Consider the following 18,677-nt stretch of genomic DNA (forward strand, 5'->3'; position numbering starts at 1 on the left):
CTGTTAAAAATATAATTCGGTTAGTCAAATGCTAATTTCTATTTGTGAAATAAACTTAAATTATAGTGTAAATTTAAGACAAAATGAACAGTTGTTTTTTTAGGCATTTATTTTGATTTGTCTAACTCAAACAATCATGTATGTGATTTTTAGAGATTTTATTAAGGTAACACAAGCTTTTTATTACTGTGAAATTTACAAGGCCACAGAATCATTTTTGTGTAGTGTGACAACAAATTAGCCCCCTGCATGTCATTTTTTATTTGATGTGATCTGTTTGATTTCTTGACAACCTTAAGAATCAAAAGTGACAGAAGATTCCTTTTGTCTAAAGATGTGTCTAAAGACTCTCTTTTGCGACAACTTAAACTGTAAATTATCTATCTGGACTGAGACAATGCAATATTTGACTCTTGAAACCACAACTGTGATCTTATTTGCCTGTCAATTTGACGTAATCCATTTTGCAAATGTCAAACACGGAAACAGGTAATTGGAGGGAAAAAAACACGTTCTTATGAGTTGTAAATGGATGAAAACAAAGTGATTTTATTTATGGTTTTGCCATTTCTTGTTTTAACAATGTATTCGTGTTGCATGTAGGTTTAATTCTTTTAAACTCATTTCAGAAGCAGTTACAAGCATCACATTCAACATTCAATCTGAATTATAACAGAATTCGTAAGTAACAGCAATAGTAGTACTATCTATTCAAGATTTGACACTAAGATACTAAAAAAAAATTACAATTAAATATTACAGACAAGGCTGAAATGTAGAATAGATAACTAGATCTTTTTACAACACAGTTTTCCATTTATAAAGAAATAAAAGCACTACAGTTACAGTTATATACTATAGTGATGTTGAGTCTTTGATTGGTCTAAAAGTGCTGATTAATTTCCTAAAACAGCTTATTCTTTCTACAGCAACAACCTATAAATAAACTTGTATAATTATATGTAAGGCAAATAATGTGAATTATTACTTTTTTCTGTAAGCTGAGATTTAACATGACTGGGCTCCAGTGTCAGTACATGACTTATCAGAGTTTTCCACCAAAGTCTTGGTGATTGAAAGATAAAAATGCTTTTCAGTTTCTTATACAAGCTAATGCAAGAAGGATAGTTGAAAGCTTTTGTAAAATAATTTGGATTCTATAAGAAATTACTTGTCGTGACACATTGCTGTTGTATAAAACACCTCCCCAGACATGCAGTGATAAAGTTAGAAAATTGGTTGGTAACAGTAATGACACCCCGTTGTTGATTTTCCTATGAGAGCATCTTTGAATGTTTACATATATTGTGTAAAAAGTTGTATATGGTCAGAATTTCTTCATTAGCAGGTTGAAAAGCTTTATGTGTCCTCACGTGTTTGTGAGTCGGGAAAAATGAAAACTATGTAACGTGAATTTGATTCTTTGACCCCAGACTGTGGGATACCTACAGGATTTTCGATCTTGTCAGTGTCGGGTACGATTTTAGGTGAATTAACATCCGAAAAGGGCATGATGGATGTAGTAGGAGCAGGTGATGAGGGAGTCATCGAGCTTCCATAGTCCAGGTTAGGTGTCACATGTGACAGACAAGAAAAGATGCAGCCACAATCATGCAGCAACTTCCTCACGTCATTGCGAAATCTTACTCCCACAAGGGCATAGAGCAGGGGGTTGAGGCAGCAGCGGACGTAAGCAAGACTGCGTGTGACATCTTCAGCCAGGTGAATGTCAGCCCATAGTTGACATGAATAATCAGATATGAACAATCTGAGAATTAGCACTATAGCGTACGGCATCTGGAAGAGCAGGAAGAGTACTATCAGTGCTACTATGAGTCGCAGTGTCTTCTGCCTACGGAAGCATTTCCCTCTGCCCTGCATCAGGACGTGACCGATGTTGCTGTAACACACCAGCATGGCGATGCACGGGACACAGAAACCTGTTACCTTTGCCACACGTGTCCACACCTTCACCCTCCCATTGTCACCTTCATTCCCTACATACTCGCACTTTGTTGTATTTTGATTCACAGATGTGGACAGGAGCTCTGGCAGGCTGAGGACGATGGAGGTGAGTGCCACTGCAATCACTGACAACTTACTGTAGTATAGCATACTCGTACGTAGCGCCTGAGCAGTCCTGGCTCGTACCACAAGCATGTAGCGATCTACACTGATGCAGGCTAGCAACAACAAGCCACCATAAGTGTTAATAGCACAAAGGCCATCGTTAAGCTTGCACATCACGTTCCCAAAGACCCAGGTGTCGAGTATGATTTCGCTGGTCTGCAGTGGAAGAGTCAGCAGCAGCAGCAGGTCAGAAACCGCAAGGTAGAACAGGAAAACATCGGTCATGCAGCGCAGACGGAGGCGTCGATACTTGGTGAATGTGGCAATCACCAAACTATTCCCAATCACACCAAGGATGAAGGCAATGAGGAAGACCGTGACTTGTACAGCCATGATGGTCTGCCAAGCCAACTCCTGCCTGTTATCTGCCTCACAGATCTCAATAGTTTGAAAGTTGCAGTAGTTACCTATATTACAGTGATAAACAGAGTTTGATTACCAAATATGTAATTCAAATCAACTTTTTAAATCAACTTTTACTCTTTTTATATTCAGCCATGGCCAAAAGTTTTAAGAATGACACAAATATTAATAATTACAAAGTCTGTAGCTCCAGTGTTTTTGTTTGTTTGTTTGTTTGTTTGTTTGTTTGTTTGTTTGTTTGTTTGTTTGTTTGTTTGTTTGTTTTTTGGCCATTTTTTTTCCTTCTAATTTTCCACTTGGTCTCAGGTTGTTAGCATGACACAGCACTGACGGTACCTTCATACATTTCAAGAAGGCCAGCAAAGAAGCCGCTTCTCCCCAGAAAAACGTCAGGGACAGACTGATATTCTGCAAAAGGTTCAATGAGAGCCTTCTGAAGGCTGGGGTAAAGTCATTTCCACTGATGAATCTTCTTTCTGATTGTTTGGCGCATTGGGAAAAGCTTGTCTGAAGAAGGAATTGTGAGCACTACCATCAGTCCTGTGTCATGCCAACATTAAAGCACCCTGAGACCATCCATGTGTGGGTTTGCTTCTCAGACAAGGGAGTGGGCTCACTTACAATTTTGCCCAAGAACACAGCCGTGAATAAAGAATTGTACAAAAACAATAAACAGCAACTTCTCATAACTATCCAAAAACTGTTTGGTGACGAAGAATGCTTTTTCCAGCATGATGGAGCTCCTCGACATAAAGCAAAAGTGATAACTAAGTGGCTCAGGGAACTAACAGTTGCCCAGATCTTAATCACATGAGACCCTGTGTTTCATCCTTAAAAGGCGGGTAAACGAATAAAACCCCAGGCATTGATTATGCAAGGATGGGCTGTTATTAGTCAGGGTGTGGACCAGAAGTTGATTGACAGAATGCCAGGGTGAATTGCAGAGGTCTTGAATAAAAAAAAAAGGTCAACACTGCAAATAATGACTCTTGGCATAAATGTCATGTAATTGTCACTAAAAGCCTTTGACACTTGTGAAATGCTTGTAATTATACTTCAGTACACATACATAGTAACATCTGATCTGACAAAAAGATCCTAAAACACTGAAGCAGCAGAATTCGTGAAAATAAATATTTGTGTCATTCTCAAAATCTTTGGCCACGACTGCATAATACAACTAACTTTACAGTGCTTAATATAGGCAGGTCAAAACAAATAAATTCCAAGTAAATTAATGCCAAGTGCTTTAACAGAATACTGAATAAAGATAAATAAATAGTATAGAACCATATGCTGATTGAGGGAGAATTGATTGGTTAACTTCTGCCCTCTGCTGGCCACAAGGGGTCATTAGCAGATTTTTGTTTGGAAAGCTTGTAGTCACCTGTGCAGTTATCATAAAAATAACTATAGTCTGTGATGTTTCCAAGAGGGAAGGTGCTGTTTTCATCCATTGCTCTACAACAGAGAGAGAGAGAGAGAGAGAGGAATTGAATGAGTATTTAAATGGCAAGGTGGATTTATCATGGCGTGATACATTTTAATTATTCAAACAAGAGTCAACAAATCAAATTGCTCTTGCTGAAAGAAACTGCCTTATACTGTATGTTTAAGTCACAAATCCCCTCACTCATTATTTATTCGGCTTGATTTTCATAATTCTACTGGTTTAAACTTACATTAAAATAAAGACTATTAGAAGCTAGAATGGTAAGTATTTCTCCTCAGACTATCATTTCTACAAGGATTTCACAAGTAATAATGCAGCTCCGACAAGATTTAAAAGACCAGGGAATGATTTCAGCAGCAAGTGATGTAGAAATAAAAACCCATCGGTAGAGTGGAATCTGAGAAAGAGCTGTAAGTCTTTAAGCCAAGTTAGGTCATCCTGGTAGAAGAAGGGGTCACCATTCCAATTCTGACGCTGAAGAAGTCATGAAACTTGTGGTGAGGAATGTTTTGGCCAGACAATGAATGGAGTAGAACATGTCCTGGTGCTAAGATTTAGGAAACAGTTAAAGGTTTGACTTTACATTGTTGGGCAACTGTTTGAGATACATGAAGCCAAAGGGAAGGCTGGATTACACATAGCGTGGGTTTTGAGCCTACTACTGTACTGTGCTATGTTTGGAAGTAGTATCTAGATAGGCACAAGAAAAGCTATGGTCTGAGCTGCCGTATGATAATGATCTTGTGCTGTTAGCGAGAGTGAAGAAGAACTGACAGAGAAGTCAAGGAAGTAGAAGATGAGATATAGGCTTTGAAGTTGAGATATAGGCTTTGAAGTTTACCTAAAAAATTTAAAAGTTTTGTTATTTGTAGAACATGTAGTTGATTATTAACAGAAGATTGCAGGATGATAGACGTAAACATGTCGATTGCAGGGTGATAGACGTAAATGGTGAATTGGTCTGTGGTAATTTGAGAGGAAATTGGCTAATCCAGTTTAGATGGGGGGGAAAAGGTCATATAACTATGTGTGTATACAGTACAGTATGTTGTCCAGATGGCCATTTTTGGCCAAGAAGGTGGACAATGATGAACACCCTAGTACAGTGGTTCTCAAAGTGTGTGGAGCGGCCCACTAGTGGGGAATACAGACATGACAGGTGGGGCGCAATGAACGGGAGGGAATTAGTGGAAAATAATAGGAAAGTACCTATTATAATTCATGCTTTTCTTTACTGGCAATAAAGATCGGACACTCAAAACTAAACAATCACATGCAAAGAAATGGATCTTTAATACAAGTAAATTAAAATAACATCAGAGAAAAAGTGGAACCATATCAATAACGGTTTAACGTCGGCATGTTAATTTCAGAGGAAGAATATATAAGGAAACATTCGGGATTATGTATGTCATTTCATTTATTCCTATGTGTATGCTGATGTTTCTGTATTTTTGTGAAACATTAATATTTTTTCAGGCAGTACTAGTCTGGCATTTCTAGTTTCCAGTGTGGTAACAAAGTTGCTTTTTGATCCTTCAGGCGCTGAACAGAAGGGAAGATCAATATCGTTCCACGCTTTTTGTTGCTGTGCGGCATTTTGCGATGATCCCTAAATCATCCGTTGTGCCGTAGAGAATAATGGTGTTTATGCTTTTAAACATGTATAATTTAAGTCGGATGTAGCTGAAAGACAATGTTGAGAGGAAATATATCTGGGTATCTTATTCCAGGACTACAAAAAAGCAGGTGATTCAGCATCATCAGCCTAATCAACCAAAAAGCCTATGATGACGCCTATATGTTGTGCTTGGATTCATGGTGGGGATGGGGGCAAAGAAGAGACCTGTGTGTGTTTTGTGTCTTAAACCGCTGGCAGCAGACAGCATGAGAGCCAACAAAGTAGGAAGACACTTAGAGACAACACACCCCAGTCACGTTAATAAGCCACTCGACTTCTTTGAAAGTAAGCTCTAGATAAGTGATGAAGTAAGCCTGTTACAACAATTGCACGTGTATTTTATCTGTTTTGAACTTGTCGTTATTTGATCTTATTGGTTTAGAAATTGATATTTCAATAAATAGTACACTTGGCCGTTTTCGTTATCATTTTGTTGACAAGTGGGGCTTGAAAATTCGCCCACCCCCTTAAGTGGGGAATGACAGAAAATGTTTGAAAACCACTGCCCTAGTACAATTATGGAGATTGAAAATAAGATGTGATAATTAAGATCATAGTGGGCAAGCTTGGTTTGAGAACACGATAACCTAGATGGTAGTCTCTAGAGACATTTCAGAAAAATTACACAATGACAAAGGTCAAGGTAAAAAATAAAAAAAAAAGCCATCAAAAATATAGACAAAAAAATAGCGATGAGTGGATCATAAAGGTTTAGTAAAGTCTAGTATCTAGGGTGTAAAACATCTTATGATTACAGTGAATGTGTATGAATCAAAATGATTAGATTGTTTCTGATGACCAAGCTAAGGGCGACGGTGGCAAGGAAAAACTCCCTGAGATGTCAATAGGAAGAAACCTTGAGAGGAACCGGACTCAACAGGGAACCCATCCTCAGGTGCTGGGTGATAACGACTAGCAGGGATTGATATTGATGTATTTGATATCTTTAAGTTAATCAAGGCCCTTAACTTCCAACTCCTTAGATGTAAGCTGTGTTAAACAGTTAAACGTAGCTTAGGATGAAGGTGTCAGATAAACACAGTAAAAGTAAATGTATTTGCTGAACAAGGGGTGGTACCTGAGGTAAAGGTAAGTTCGAGGCTTTGAGTAGTCCACTGGTGTCAGCGGGAAAGGGGAACTTACAAAAGCTTGAAGAAAAACCAACACAAACAAATACCAAAAACCAAATCCATATATTCTTGACACATGGATAGAAAAGTGGTACAGGTAAAGGCTAGGGGATAGATAGATAGATAGATAGATAGATAGATAGATAGATAGATAGATAGATAGATAGATAGATAGATAGATAGATAGATAGATAGATAGATAGATAGATAGATAGATAGATAGATAGATAGATAGATAGATAGATAGATAGACAGACAGACAGGGGAAATAAATAAGTATAATTGTAGAAATGACAAAGGGACAACAGTGTAAATAGTAGTTCTATAAAAAGCAGCATGAAAAATGACCAGGTCAATGCATACTGGCGGAATGTGTAAGTAATGAGCAAGTGCTTTAAAACTGTGCAGGACTGAGGTTTAAGAGCGAGGCCAACATAGAGGCCATTAATGTTGTTGTCACAATGTTGTTGGCTGGGTTGTGATACTATTGTCATGTAAAACCAGATTGAGACATGTGAAGCCTTCTTGAGTGTCTTGACCTACATGGGTGCCATAAGATTGGGAACCTGAAGCTTATTGGCAAACCAATCTTTGCTCATACTGTAAATAGGAGCAAATTCAGCAAGTTAAGAAAAAAAAAATCATTGTGTATGTATTTTGTAGAAAAGCAAGCTCAGCGCAGTTTAACTAAAAAACATGATCATTGTTGAACTAAAGGCTCAGTGCTTTATAGTGGTATAAACCTTGGGATGGAATCTTTTTTTTCAGGCTGAAAATTACTGAATCAAATATGTTTTAGTTATGACTAAATCAGACCCTGGACAAAAGTTCATTTCTAAAAACAAGAGCTGAGAAGAAAGTTCTCCAAAAGAAAGAGCAGATAGTGATGTCTGTGGTAAAGAGTCATGTCTGTGTCAAAAGTCCTTACAGTTTCATGAATCAGTTTAACAAAGTCATGCTACCATCGAGAGACACGCTATCACATCTTACAGACAGATTGTCTTAAGTGGACAGGGATTTACCCGAGTGTGTCTGTGAACAAAAACCAGAGTTGAGGTTTCACTTGTGGTGTTGAAAAGCAGGCAAGAAATGATCAGATGAAAAAAGGAAGTCTGCTAGGAAAGATAGAGATCCACTCTCTTTTCTATTTTATAAGGCAGACCATTGGAGCTGGACAACAGTGCAGCTAAACAAGTGAGACTATTAATATACACCATACGAGCCCCTAAGAGGCGCAGCGTGAAATGCTCACCCTATGGAAGATCGCAAGTTTGAATCCCGGTGTTGCTATAACCGAGAGATCTGATTGGCTGAGCTCTTTCGAAATGTTGGGACAGGAGGCACTTTAGCGCCCTCACACACACACAGGACACATGTGTAGTCTTCTGCTTATTTTTGCAGAAGAGCATTATTGAAGGTTGAACACTGATGTCAGACCAGGAGCTTTTGGATGCTACTTTCACGGCCCTATTTTTGTAACTGTACTTTGTATGATTGCCTATACAAATTTTAGCCGTTCAGCCATAGAGTGTAAAAACAAATTAGCCCCATGCATGTCATTCTTTTATTTGATGTGATCTGTTCGATTTCTTGACAACCTTAAGAATCAAAAGTGACAGAAGATTCCTTTTGCCTAAAGATGTGTATGCATAATGTTTTAACATCTTTATCATTCAGGAAGTTTAATTTAAATGTACCTTCCTAGGTCTTTGAGTATGTCAACTTTTTTAAACCAAATTTATACCCCCTTTTATTTTTTTTTTAACTGTCCATCATCCATAAGCCTTAACCATAAGTGTCCCTCAACCACACGCCTGTGGTTTTGTTTTGTTTTTTGGTCTGTGACCGTTCAGAAACAGCCACATGTCACTATTTTGCCTATTTATGTATACTATTAGGGGAAAACATAAAGATTCCATGGTAACCGTCAAAACAGTCAGTCACTGTGCTTTTCAGGTGTTTCTCGTGGTTTGCGCTTGCACGAAATCCTAACTGAACTGAGAGTGTGGGCTAGGAAATTGGACTCATAAGGCAACACATCGCGTGCGGCCGCTGATGTGAGAACGTCTCTCTAGATGATTAATCTTTCACGCTTTTAGTCATATTGCGTGACAGAGCCTCTTTAAGAGAGAACTGAAGTCTCAGAAACGGCTTCATTTGATCAGAAATAAACAGCAGAGATGTTCTGATCAGGAAAAATACTCACTGAAAAGGACTATAGGCTTCGGTAGCTATGTAGCGTTGTACGCGCCCGCCCCAGCCGGAAGGCCAGCACACTCAGGAGGTACCGTAAATGTTCTTAATTTGATAAATATAAAGGGATGTAGGGTGATTTAGGGAGTTTTAGATGATCTGTGAATCTACAGAAATAAAGTTGCACAGTTTCTTTATTCTAAACTATATCCAACAGTCTAGATCTCAGCAGTAACAAAATATACTATTAGCTTATATAAAATTAATATACGCATCTAACTGTGTTGAACTATTTACACAGTTTAAAACCATTTAAAAATAATTACAGTTTTTATTTTCAGTATGACTTAGCCAAGGCTTAACTTGGATCTTTACAATCCTGTTACACGATCTATTTAACTTTAGGCTGGGTAACTTCCGGATTTGCTCAGAAATATAAATGAAAAAGCAAGAATAAAATAATAATATATAATAAATTCTCTAAGTTTCAAATGAGATTCAATGCCATAAAAGTGATTAGAAAGTGTGCATTTATACTTAACATATGCACAATAAATTTAAGTACATGCTTTTTGTTCTTTTAAGGATTTTGGTGTTTTCACTTCCCCGTTTTACAGCCTGTAATATACCATATTTCCATCAGCGGTGTTTTTAAACTTGGTGAAAATGGCAAAATCCAAAAATTTTAAACTGTAGTTGTGCATTATATCATTTGGCATGACCAGGCCTTCTGGTCACACAAGTGTCTTTGTAATACAACGTGTGTTAAGTCAGTATTGTCAGTATGACAGTTTGACACTTCACAGTAATCCAAGCAAAATGAAAAAACATGCTGAATTGTCTTGAAACTGAAAGGTTAGTAGGCCTACCCCAGTGGAAAAAAAATACACTTTAGTCTATTACAAATATATTAAAATCCTCAATAGTACGCTGCAAACATACTAACAAAAATACCAATATCATGCTTTTACCAAATTTTGGAATTGAACTTTTAATATACTTCAAAATAATTGTAATATAGTACACTTTCCCAAAATATATTATTGGAAAATATACTTTAAGTGAAAGGTTGGTCTAATTTCCAAAGTATACTTATTTAAACTTTGTTTTTCAATATAATCATTGTACAAATGTACAGAAAGTATACATTAGAATAAAATTTTTAATATACGGTAGTCTCAGTATATTATCCGTTAAATTTGTATGTACTTATTCATATGTACTTATATTTAGTGCACTACTCTCTTGTGCGAGCGCGTTTTTAGACCCGTTTTTGCACGCTGAATCTCTCTCTCACACGCGCGCTCTCAAACTCGTTTTTGTGCGCTGAAAATCACTTTTGCCCGGTCAAGATAATTTATGTTTATCTGAGCTACCCTCTCACTCTTCTGTGCGCTCACTCTCATAAAGCGACACTTGCACAAACTGCAGCAGTGTTAGAACTCTGCAACTATTCCAGCCAACCAGAGACTAGAATCAGCGCCACAGCAGCCAATCAGAAACTGGAGGTGGGCGGATTTAGAGTGTCTGTTTCCTGATTGGCTCCCCAGGCCTCCGCTTCTAGTCTGAATTCACGGCTGGAAGCTGGATCATTGCGTGCGTTAGTTCGTATCGTTATTATTTTATTTTCATCGACATAAGGGAAAATTGAACGTTTTTTGTTAGGTAATTTGTAATTAAGTACATACTTTAAGTATTGTCTAATGTGTTTTTGCTAATTCTCATGTCTGTCTTTGTTCAGACTACAGTTTAAATTTTAGTTTGTGTGTTTGTGAACACATTTTGTTGAACACAAATAAACTATAGTAGTGCTTTTTTGTAACTTTGTGCTAATTAAATCTGTTGAAATCATGAATAAAATCTGCCTCATAATTACTGATGTAATGTGTTTCAAAAACATGTTATAGTGTAAAAAATGCATTCAGCATTTGTAAATCATCCTAAACACTTTTAGTGTACTGGTAACACATTTGCAATACTGTAATAAGGTTGTGTGTACTGTATAATACAATAAAGTATATTTGTATAAAACTAAAAGTGTACTTTTTTAGTATTTGTAATAGACCAGAGGTATAACAGCGCGCTACTGCTGTAATAAGAATATACTCGTAGTATATTAATCATGTATTTGTTACACAGTAAAAATAGCTGTAATGTACTTATAATACATTAAATATATACGTAAATTGTATTAATTAGTTAGGTATGTACGTTAGTACACACAAAGGCATATACCTTAAGTGTACCAAGTATACTTAAAGTTGTTCCACTTTAGCACACAAAAGTATACTTAATACACTTAAAATTGTGCTTTTGTACAATGTAATTACCACCTAAATACACATTAATCTGCTGCAAGCATACTTAAATATGCTTGGATTTAATATACTGAGCACACTTTTTCTTCACTTGGGTATTACTCCAAATGTGAAATCAAGTCAAGTATTTATGTTTAACAAAGCGTTTATTTACTAAATCACCTCTTCCCTACTAACTTGTTTACTCTTTACACCTCTTACTTACTACTTGTTTACACACTAGTTTACTTCCTTTTTTTCTCACCTCATCTGCCTTTCTAAACTCCAAATGACCAACCACAATAAAAATAAACAGATTGCCAGAATACGTGTTGCAGTTGTATTTTAAAAGATTTTACCTTAATTAAATGACTCGTATCTTAAGTTCTCCAGTTGTGAAGTATATTTCAATTTTTCCTAAGTGATAATAAAAAGTCACTTAAATCCCAGTTATACACACGTCAAAAGTACAGTATGGTATTCCTAAATTGCTCTTAAAATAAATACAAACAGCATCAGCAAACTGCTGTGTTTTTGAAGAAATACAGCAGTTGAGAATACATGAACATGGAAAATTGTCATAATTAAATTCTTTATTTGAATCTAACAATGTAAGCTTGAATCTAATGACACAAGTCATATAAAGGCTAGACCAATTTTTCATTAAAATTTCAATGCTTATATTTTATCTTCATTTTTTTATCCCTAAGTACAACTGTAGCATTGACTTGTAAAAGGAAAAGCGTTTCTAAATTGGCTAATATCTAAATAAAGTGCTGCAGTGAGAAGCGAAGATGATAAATCAAAGATCTACAGTTTACAAAAAAAAATATGCAAGCATTTCGATTTGATTTAAACCCTGAAATACATTTTAAATTATGTCCTGTTGCCCAAAAGTAAATCAAGTCACAATCATCTTATATGTTATAACACTGTCTTTACTATGCAAACTGGTTTGGCTTACCTCTGTATGCAGGAATGAGCAATCCTGTAAGTGGGAGAGTGTGTGTGTGTGTGTGTTTGTGCGTGTGTGTGTGTGCAGGCGTGTGGTCCTTATGGGGTGTGTTTGTGCAAACTTTGGTTCAGTCACTTTAAGCCTTGGGTTTGAATTATACAGCTGGTTTTCACATTAGGTTGTGAATTTGTGAGAGAGAGAGAAAAAAAAAACCCTGTGGCATCAAACACACCCGAGAGCACGGAAATACACAGCGTGAAACAGCCTCGAGGAGGGGTTGGTTAGGTCGCAAGGTCATGGTACTTTGCAAATATGGTATAAATGCAGGCACAAATGTAATGTAATATCTCAAATAATAGAGACGGACAAAATCTTCTGCTATGTTGATTGAGTAGTGAAAATCCCGTGGTTGATAAATGACAGTGAAAAGTGTGTGTACGTGTGTACATTTTCAAAATGCATCAGCAGATTACAAAGAACAGAACACAAGTGTAGAAAAAAAACGAAATGAGTAGGATAAAATGCTCTGAAATCTGATGTTGAGTCAGTTCTGGAATAAATGTTTCTCACAATGTTTCTATAGTTATGGACGTGGCACATAAACATCAGAGGCTTTTTTTTCTGTTTTTGTAAGGAGATGTTGAGAAGGCATTTCCACGGTTATGGAAGGAGTCTCCAGTGTCAGATGTGAAGCTGTACAAGTTTTCTGATGAAGTCTTCAAGACGGAGGTTCTTGTCCTTTCCACAATCTTGGTATGACACAATGTGGCTTTTTATTAGCTAGAGAGAGAGAGAGAGAGAGTTGGGACAATATCACTATAAAGTGCCTTTGAGACTGATTTTCCATTTAACCTTATTACATCGACCTTAGACTGTTAGAAATGCACGTTGGTCAAGCTCCAGCACTTTTTAAAAATAAACTGCATGCAAACAATGTATGCACAAATCGCTAAATATGTCCACCCTGTCATCGAAATCAAATTCGAAGTAGAGCGTTCAGAAATGTACAGTATCTTGTCCACTTCTAGTTAACGGGAAAATTCTGTTGGTAATAAAATCAATCCAAAATGTGGCAGAACAATGTTTGCCTTCCATTGAAGGATTGATGACAGCATGGACATTTTGTGCTAACGTTATTACTTATGCAATGGAGCAAATGGTAGACCTTCAGTCTACTGTTTATTACTTGAATTTCTGAAAGGTTTTTAGTATTTTTAGATTATTTATTAATATCATCCAGGGAGGTCCCCCAAAAATTACAGGTTGAACATCGGTTATTTCTAGGACTTGTTTTAATCTTTGTTTTATTTAAGAAATTGTTGAAGACTATAGGAACATATGTAAAATATTTTAAGCACTTATCATGTTATTTATGGACCTATTGAAGTCACCACAGTTAGTAGAGCAATATGTGGGACATGAGAAAATCCCATACAGTACATGCTTGCTGTGTAAAAGAGGAACAAACCACATAAGGACGTTTTATCATGGCCAAAAATATTCAAGCGAAGAAGCACTAATAATTACGCCCGTGCTCATGTTTAGTATGTTTAGTGCTTTTCTCTTGCAATCATTTACAGGTATAACCTGCATGTTTGAATGTAAAAAAAAAAAAAAAAAGTAACGTTTTAAAAACTTTAACAAGTAGAACTTCATGTCATACTTGCTAAAGGCTTTAAAGGCATTAACTGCCATGTCGACACACCTTAAACTGCTAGGGCGTCAGGAAGTTTTTGTGTTCACCCATTTAATTAAAATCGCAATTCTCCAGCATCAGATATCTGCTTTTGAGTATCCTCGGCTGTTGTAGCCCATCTTTTGTTTTTTTGCTGCTGGCATGTTTTTTCTGCTTACCACAATTGTAAAGCGCCATAAAACGTGATATGAGTTAACGTAACCTTTGTACCACCTAGAGCCAATCTGCCCGTTGTTCTCCGTTATCGCTTGTCAGCACCGCTGGGGGTTTCCACCTTCGAACATGCTGATGTTTTCTTGTTTTTCACACAGTTTTGTGTGAATGCTCAAGAAAGTGTTTGCACGAAAATATCAGGAGGTCAGCGGTTTTCAAAATACTGAAACCACCACTTCTGGCAGCAACAACAACAACAGCACCAGTGGCAAGATTGGTTATCGGTCATCAGTTACATCGATACTGAGATAGTTTTTTAAAATTCTTTTTTTCTTATTTTTTCATTTTAACCCTAACTGACGCTTTTGAGAAGAATTGGTGTGATTTTATACAGTGCACTGCATGTGCATAAATAATTGCAAGGATATGCAAATGTATGGACGTTCCTAAGAACTGATCATGGGTGTAGTTAAGTTTAAGTATTTTATATATAATACATATAGATGAAAAAACATATTAAGAAAATATACAGTTTACATAACTTACTTAATTTACTTATTTAATTATACATTAAATTAAGACGTTATGACGCAGTAGGAAAATTCCTGAGGGTTGCGTTTCTTAGTCACCTTAGAGGACGCATTCACAAAGATTATTGTTATAGGTGGTAATGATTTGGAAACAACACCACTTGATTGTATGCGTTAACCACAGTGCTGCTAGGTCCTTATTTCTAATCAGACTAATTAATTTATTTACTTTTTTAAAAAATTGCTCTGATTCATTTTTGAATGCGCTCATTCTAATAAATTGTCCTTTCTATGTGACATCTAATGTAAAACTATTATTTAACATCAATTTTCTTTTTAATAAAGATATGCTGTTATTCGACAAAAGGAAGATTATCATCAATGTGTTCTGTAAAAAGAAGTGCATTTGATATTATTAATGAAAGGCGTATCTGATATGAGAAATTATACTGCACAGAGGAAGCTGCGGTTTCTCAATAATGGACTGGAATTTGTCAAGTTGGCGTTCTGCAAAATTAACCCTAAAATTCACAATTAAATATACAGTATGCAGCACGCAAGGAAGTTGATTATTTTTTACAACTGCGTGCCATATGTTAAATGTAGTTTTCTATAGTTGTATAACCAGATTCCATTTCTTGCTTGTTTATATTGTGTGTGTGTGTGTGTGTGTGTGTGTGTGTGCGTTTTATCAGAATTCTAAAGAACATTGACCCTGACTGAACTCCATGTTTAACCCTCAGATGTCGTGTACACATATAGATTTTACCAGCTTGACCAACTGAATGAACACTCAGACAAAAGCCTTAAGCCTTGCTTGCCTTCGCCTCGCTCTCTGAGAAATACACACACGATTGTAAAGTACACATTTAAACATTTATAACTTAGGAGTTGTCTTAATTCTGAGGTCATGATGAGGTTGTACCGGTTTCCCCATGATGTGCGAGCAGGTGATTTTTCAGTACTGTGGTTTTGGGGCACTGCCCAGTCTCTGCAGGGCGTATGCTGAAGAGGTTGTGTTGAGGTTAGTAGCGTACAAATGACTTCTTCTTTTGGGTCTCCCGATTCATTTAGTTTCATGTTATTAATTTGTCAAATGCAGGACATGTAGCTCTTCATTGTTTTGCCCTCCTACACTACTGTAGGACTGCACGATTTGAGTAGTAGCTCACACTGCGGTTATTTTGAAGGTTGCATGAAGGTAACCTATATTTCTGGTCTCATGGGTTTATTAGTCGCTGAAGTCCCTCTTTCACCACATGGCCACCATGACCTTCACTAATTAATATGTGCCAGCAACTGTGATTTCCTTGTCTCTTTTGTTAGTCGCCATGATGCCTGCAAGTGCTTCATGTGAATTATATACAGTTCTGGAACAAAAAAATAATAATAAGAGACCACTGCAAAGTCATCAGTTTCCTATGTTTTTTTTGTTTTTTGTTTTTTTTTACAAGTGCATGTGTTGATGAGATGAACAGTTTTTGTTTTTTTCATTTTTTGTGAACTGCTGACAATAATTCTCTAAAATTCTAAATATAACTATTGTTATTTAGAGTGTATATATAAAGGAAATGACATCATCACAACACATCCAAATAACCCGAGATCATGCAGTATTTGCAGAGCTTTAATAACTCGAATGAAACAAAATACAAAAATTTTATAAACAATTTAAATTCAATTAAATTCATAAATAAAGATAAATGTCATTGTCAGAAAGCAGCTTTACACAATTAAAAGAAAGTAATCTTTGGGTTAATACAAGTTTGTGGTAATATTTTGGCTAAATAACATTAAGAAATCAGTATTTGTTGAAATAATAACGCCGATTTACAGTTACAGCTTTCATGTGTTTTGGCTCTCCACCAGTTTTTCACACTGCTGTTGGGTAACTTTATACAACACTCTTTTTGCAAAAAAAGCAAACAGCCCAGCTTTCTTCACCTGATGGTTTGTGACCGTCCATCTTCCTCTTGATGACATTCCAGAATTTTTCTGGAGCAAATTGCAGTATAGCCTATTTTTTTCCAGAGCCTTTTACATGTATATTAATATTAAAAAAAAACATTACAATTTCCCTTCCTGGTCACCAAATGTGTGACCACACACACACACACACACACACTATCTTTTTTCTATACACTTCTGGTAAAGCCCCACCTAATTTACCGAGCATACATCAATCAGCCATAACATTATGACATACTGTCTAATATTAAGTAGGTCCCCCTTTTGCCACCATAACACTGATGCACTGTGTGTTCTGACACCATTCTGTCACAACCAGCATTAACCTTTTCATCAATTTGATTGACAGTAGCAGTTCTATTGGATCAGACTACTCGGGCCAGCCTTCAGTAAACCTTCACTACCCATGAACCAGACTTAGGAAATCCTTTGTCCCCAGAGCCATTCGGCTCTTCAACCCCTCAATGCAATGACATGGGAATTGTGGACTGGGAAATCTATGCTACTGTAGGTTCGTCTGCTACAGTATTTATATCATGGTGTTACATGCATAACTTCCATCTATTAGCATCAGGGTCTGCTCAGTTACTCCAACTATTGCCTACTTTGCCACAGACTAAATTTCACTGTCACTTTCATGCTGCTCTTCGCACAGCTACTTAGGTTTTTGCACAATTTATACTGTCTGCACTGTTGTCACTTTGCCACATATAAAATTGCACATAGTCCTTATATATCTTGCAGTGTTGGTTCTTAGATTTTCATTGCACTAGTAACTTTTGGTCAGTTGTCACATTACTCTATTTTTTTCTCATTACATCTATTTACTGTGCCCTGTTGCCAGTTCATCGGTTTTTCTTTCCTTGGATCACTTTGGTTATGTCCTGAAAACTGCAGACCAGAGACATCCCACAAGAGCTGCAGGTTTGGCGTTGCTCTGATCCGGTCCTCTAGCCCTAACAATCTGACGCCACCCAAAGTCACACAAATCCTTATGGTTGCCTATTTTTCTGCCAACAGCTCAACTTCAGGAAAAAAGATCTGTTGCTGCCTCATATATCCCACCCACTCCCAGAGTCACCATTGTAATGACAAATTGAAAATGTACCTACTGTGAGCAGGGCCAAATTTTGACATCAAAGGACATTCCCAAAGTGATCAAAGGAAGGAAAATTAGTAAACTGGCGACAGTGTCAGAGGCGGCCGGGGCTCACTGATGCACATTGGGAAGTGAAGGCCGGTCTGTGTAGTCTGATCTAATAGAAGAGCTTGTGTAGATTAAACTGAGGAAAAGGTCAATGAACACATGGTGTCAGAACACATGTTATTGTTTTGGTGGCAAAGTGGGGACCTACTAAATATTAGACAGGTGGTCATAATGTTATGCCTCATCAGTGCACATAATAAATTGCACCTTTTTACGAATCGATAATTGCACAGACTCATATTGATTGATTTAGATTTGTATGCAATTGCTTGTACAGCAATATCTTACATCCTACGCTCATTTTTCTGTTCCTTACATAATCACATGTGAGTTACATGCCATCATGCATCTGTTGAGTTGCGGAACGCAGCATGGTGCAGTGCACCCTAGCATTGCATTATCCTCATAAACTCATTATTTCCACATATAAACAGTATGGAAGAGTACATACCCGCGCAATCAATTATATAAGATGTTTCATTTTCTATGTTTTTCGTGGTTAGGAATCTGACTTCGACTCGCAGTGAAGTGTGTGAGAATTTGTTCGTAAGTAATTGCGGTAAATGAGGTTAATTTGCCAGTCGTTCTCAGACATGTTTTTTTTTTTCTTCTTTTTGCACAGTAACCAAACACCAGGTCGATGATAACAGTTCACGAGTCTCTGTGCACATCCTTACAGGCTGCCATGCCACTCTCCCACGCCCTAGATTATGTTTTGATCATATTGTGGTGAGTAGGCCGCACACCCACACATCTCCTTATATGCAACTGCATACCACACACACAAACACCGAGTCTTGTTCAATATGATCTTTGTCTAACTGAGATATATACATAAATATTATCTTTTTGTATTACCCAGCATTTTGCCTAAACGGCAAACATTCTGAATGATTCAACAGAATTCTTAAAGGAATTGCC

At 36.9% G+C, this 18,677-nt stretch overlaps 1 protein-coding gene across 1 annotated transcript; it reads right to left on the minus strand.

Annotated features, from left to right (window-relative positions):
• Positions 1 to 597: 597 nt before the first annotated feature.
• On the minus strand, positions 598 to 11,665 carry LOC128520733 (C-C chemokine receptor type 7-like). Its single transcript, XM_053495103.1, has 3 exons — positions 11,607 to 11,665; positions 3,881 to 3,954; positions 598 to 2,537 (listed from the first exon to the last, which is right to left on the minus strand). The coding sequence occupies exons 2-3, from the start codon at positions 3,948 to 3,950 to the stop codon at positions 1,360 to 1,362; spliced, it is 1,248 nt and encodes a 415-aa protein (XP_053351078.1). The 5' UTR covers positions 3,951 to 3,954; positions 11,607 to 11,665; the 3' UTR covers positions 598 to 1,359.
• Positions 11,666 to 18,677: the final 7,012 nt, after the last annotated feature.

This window comes from Clarias gariepinus, chromosome 4 (assembly GCF_024256425.1).
Source record: "Clarias gariepinus isolate MV-2021 ecotype Netherlands chromosome 4, CGAR_prim_01v2, whole genome shotgun sequence".
NCBI lineage: Eukaryota > Metazoa > Chordata > Actinopteri > Siluriformes > Clariidae > Clarias > Clarias gariepinus.

Excerpts from the sequence above, each read along its gene's own strand:
- LOC128520733 (XM_053495103.1), bottom strand. The coding sequence starts at position 3,950 with ATGGATGAAAACAGCACCTTCCCTCTTGGAAACATCACAGACTATAGT. Across the intron at positions 2,538-3,880 it reads TTTTTATGATAACTGCACAG|GTAACTACTGCAACTTTCAA; the intron begins GTGACTACAAGC and ends ACTGTAATATAG.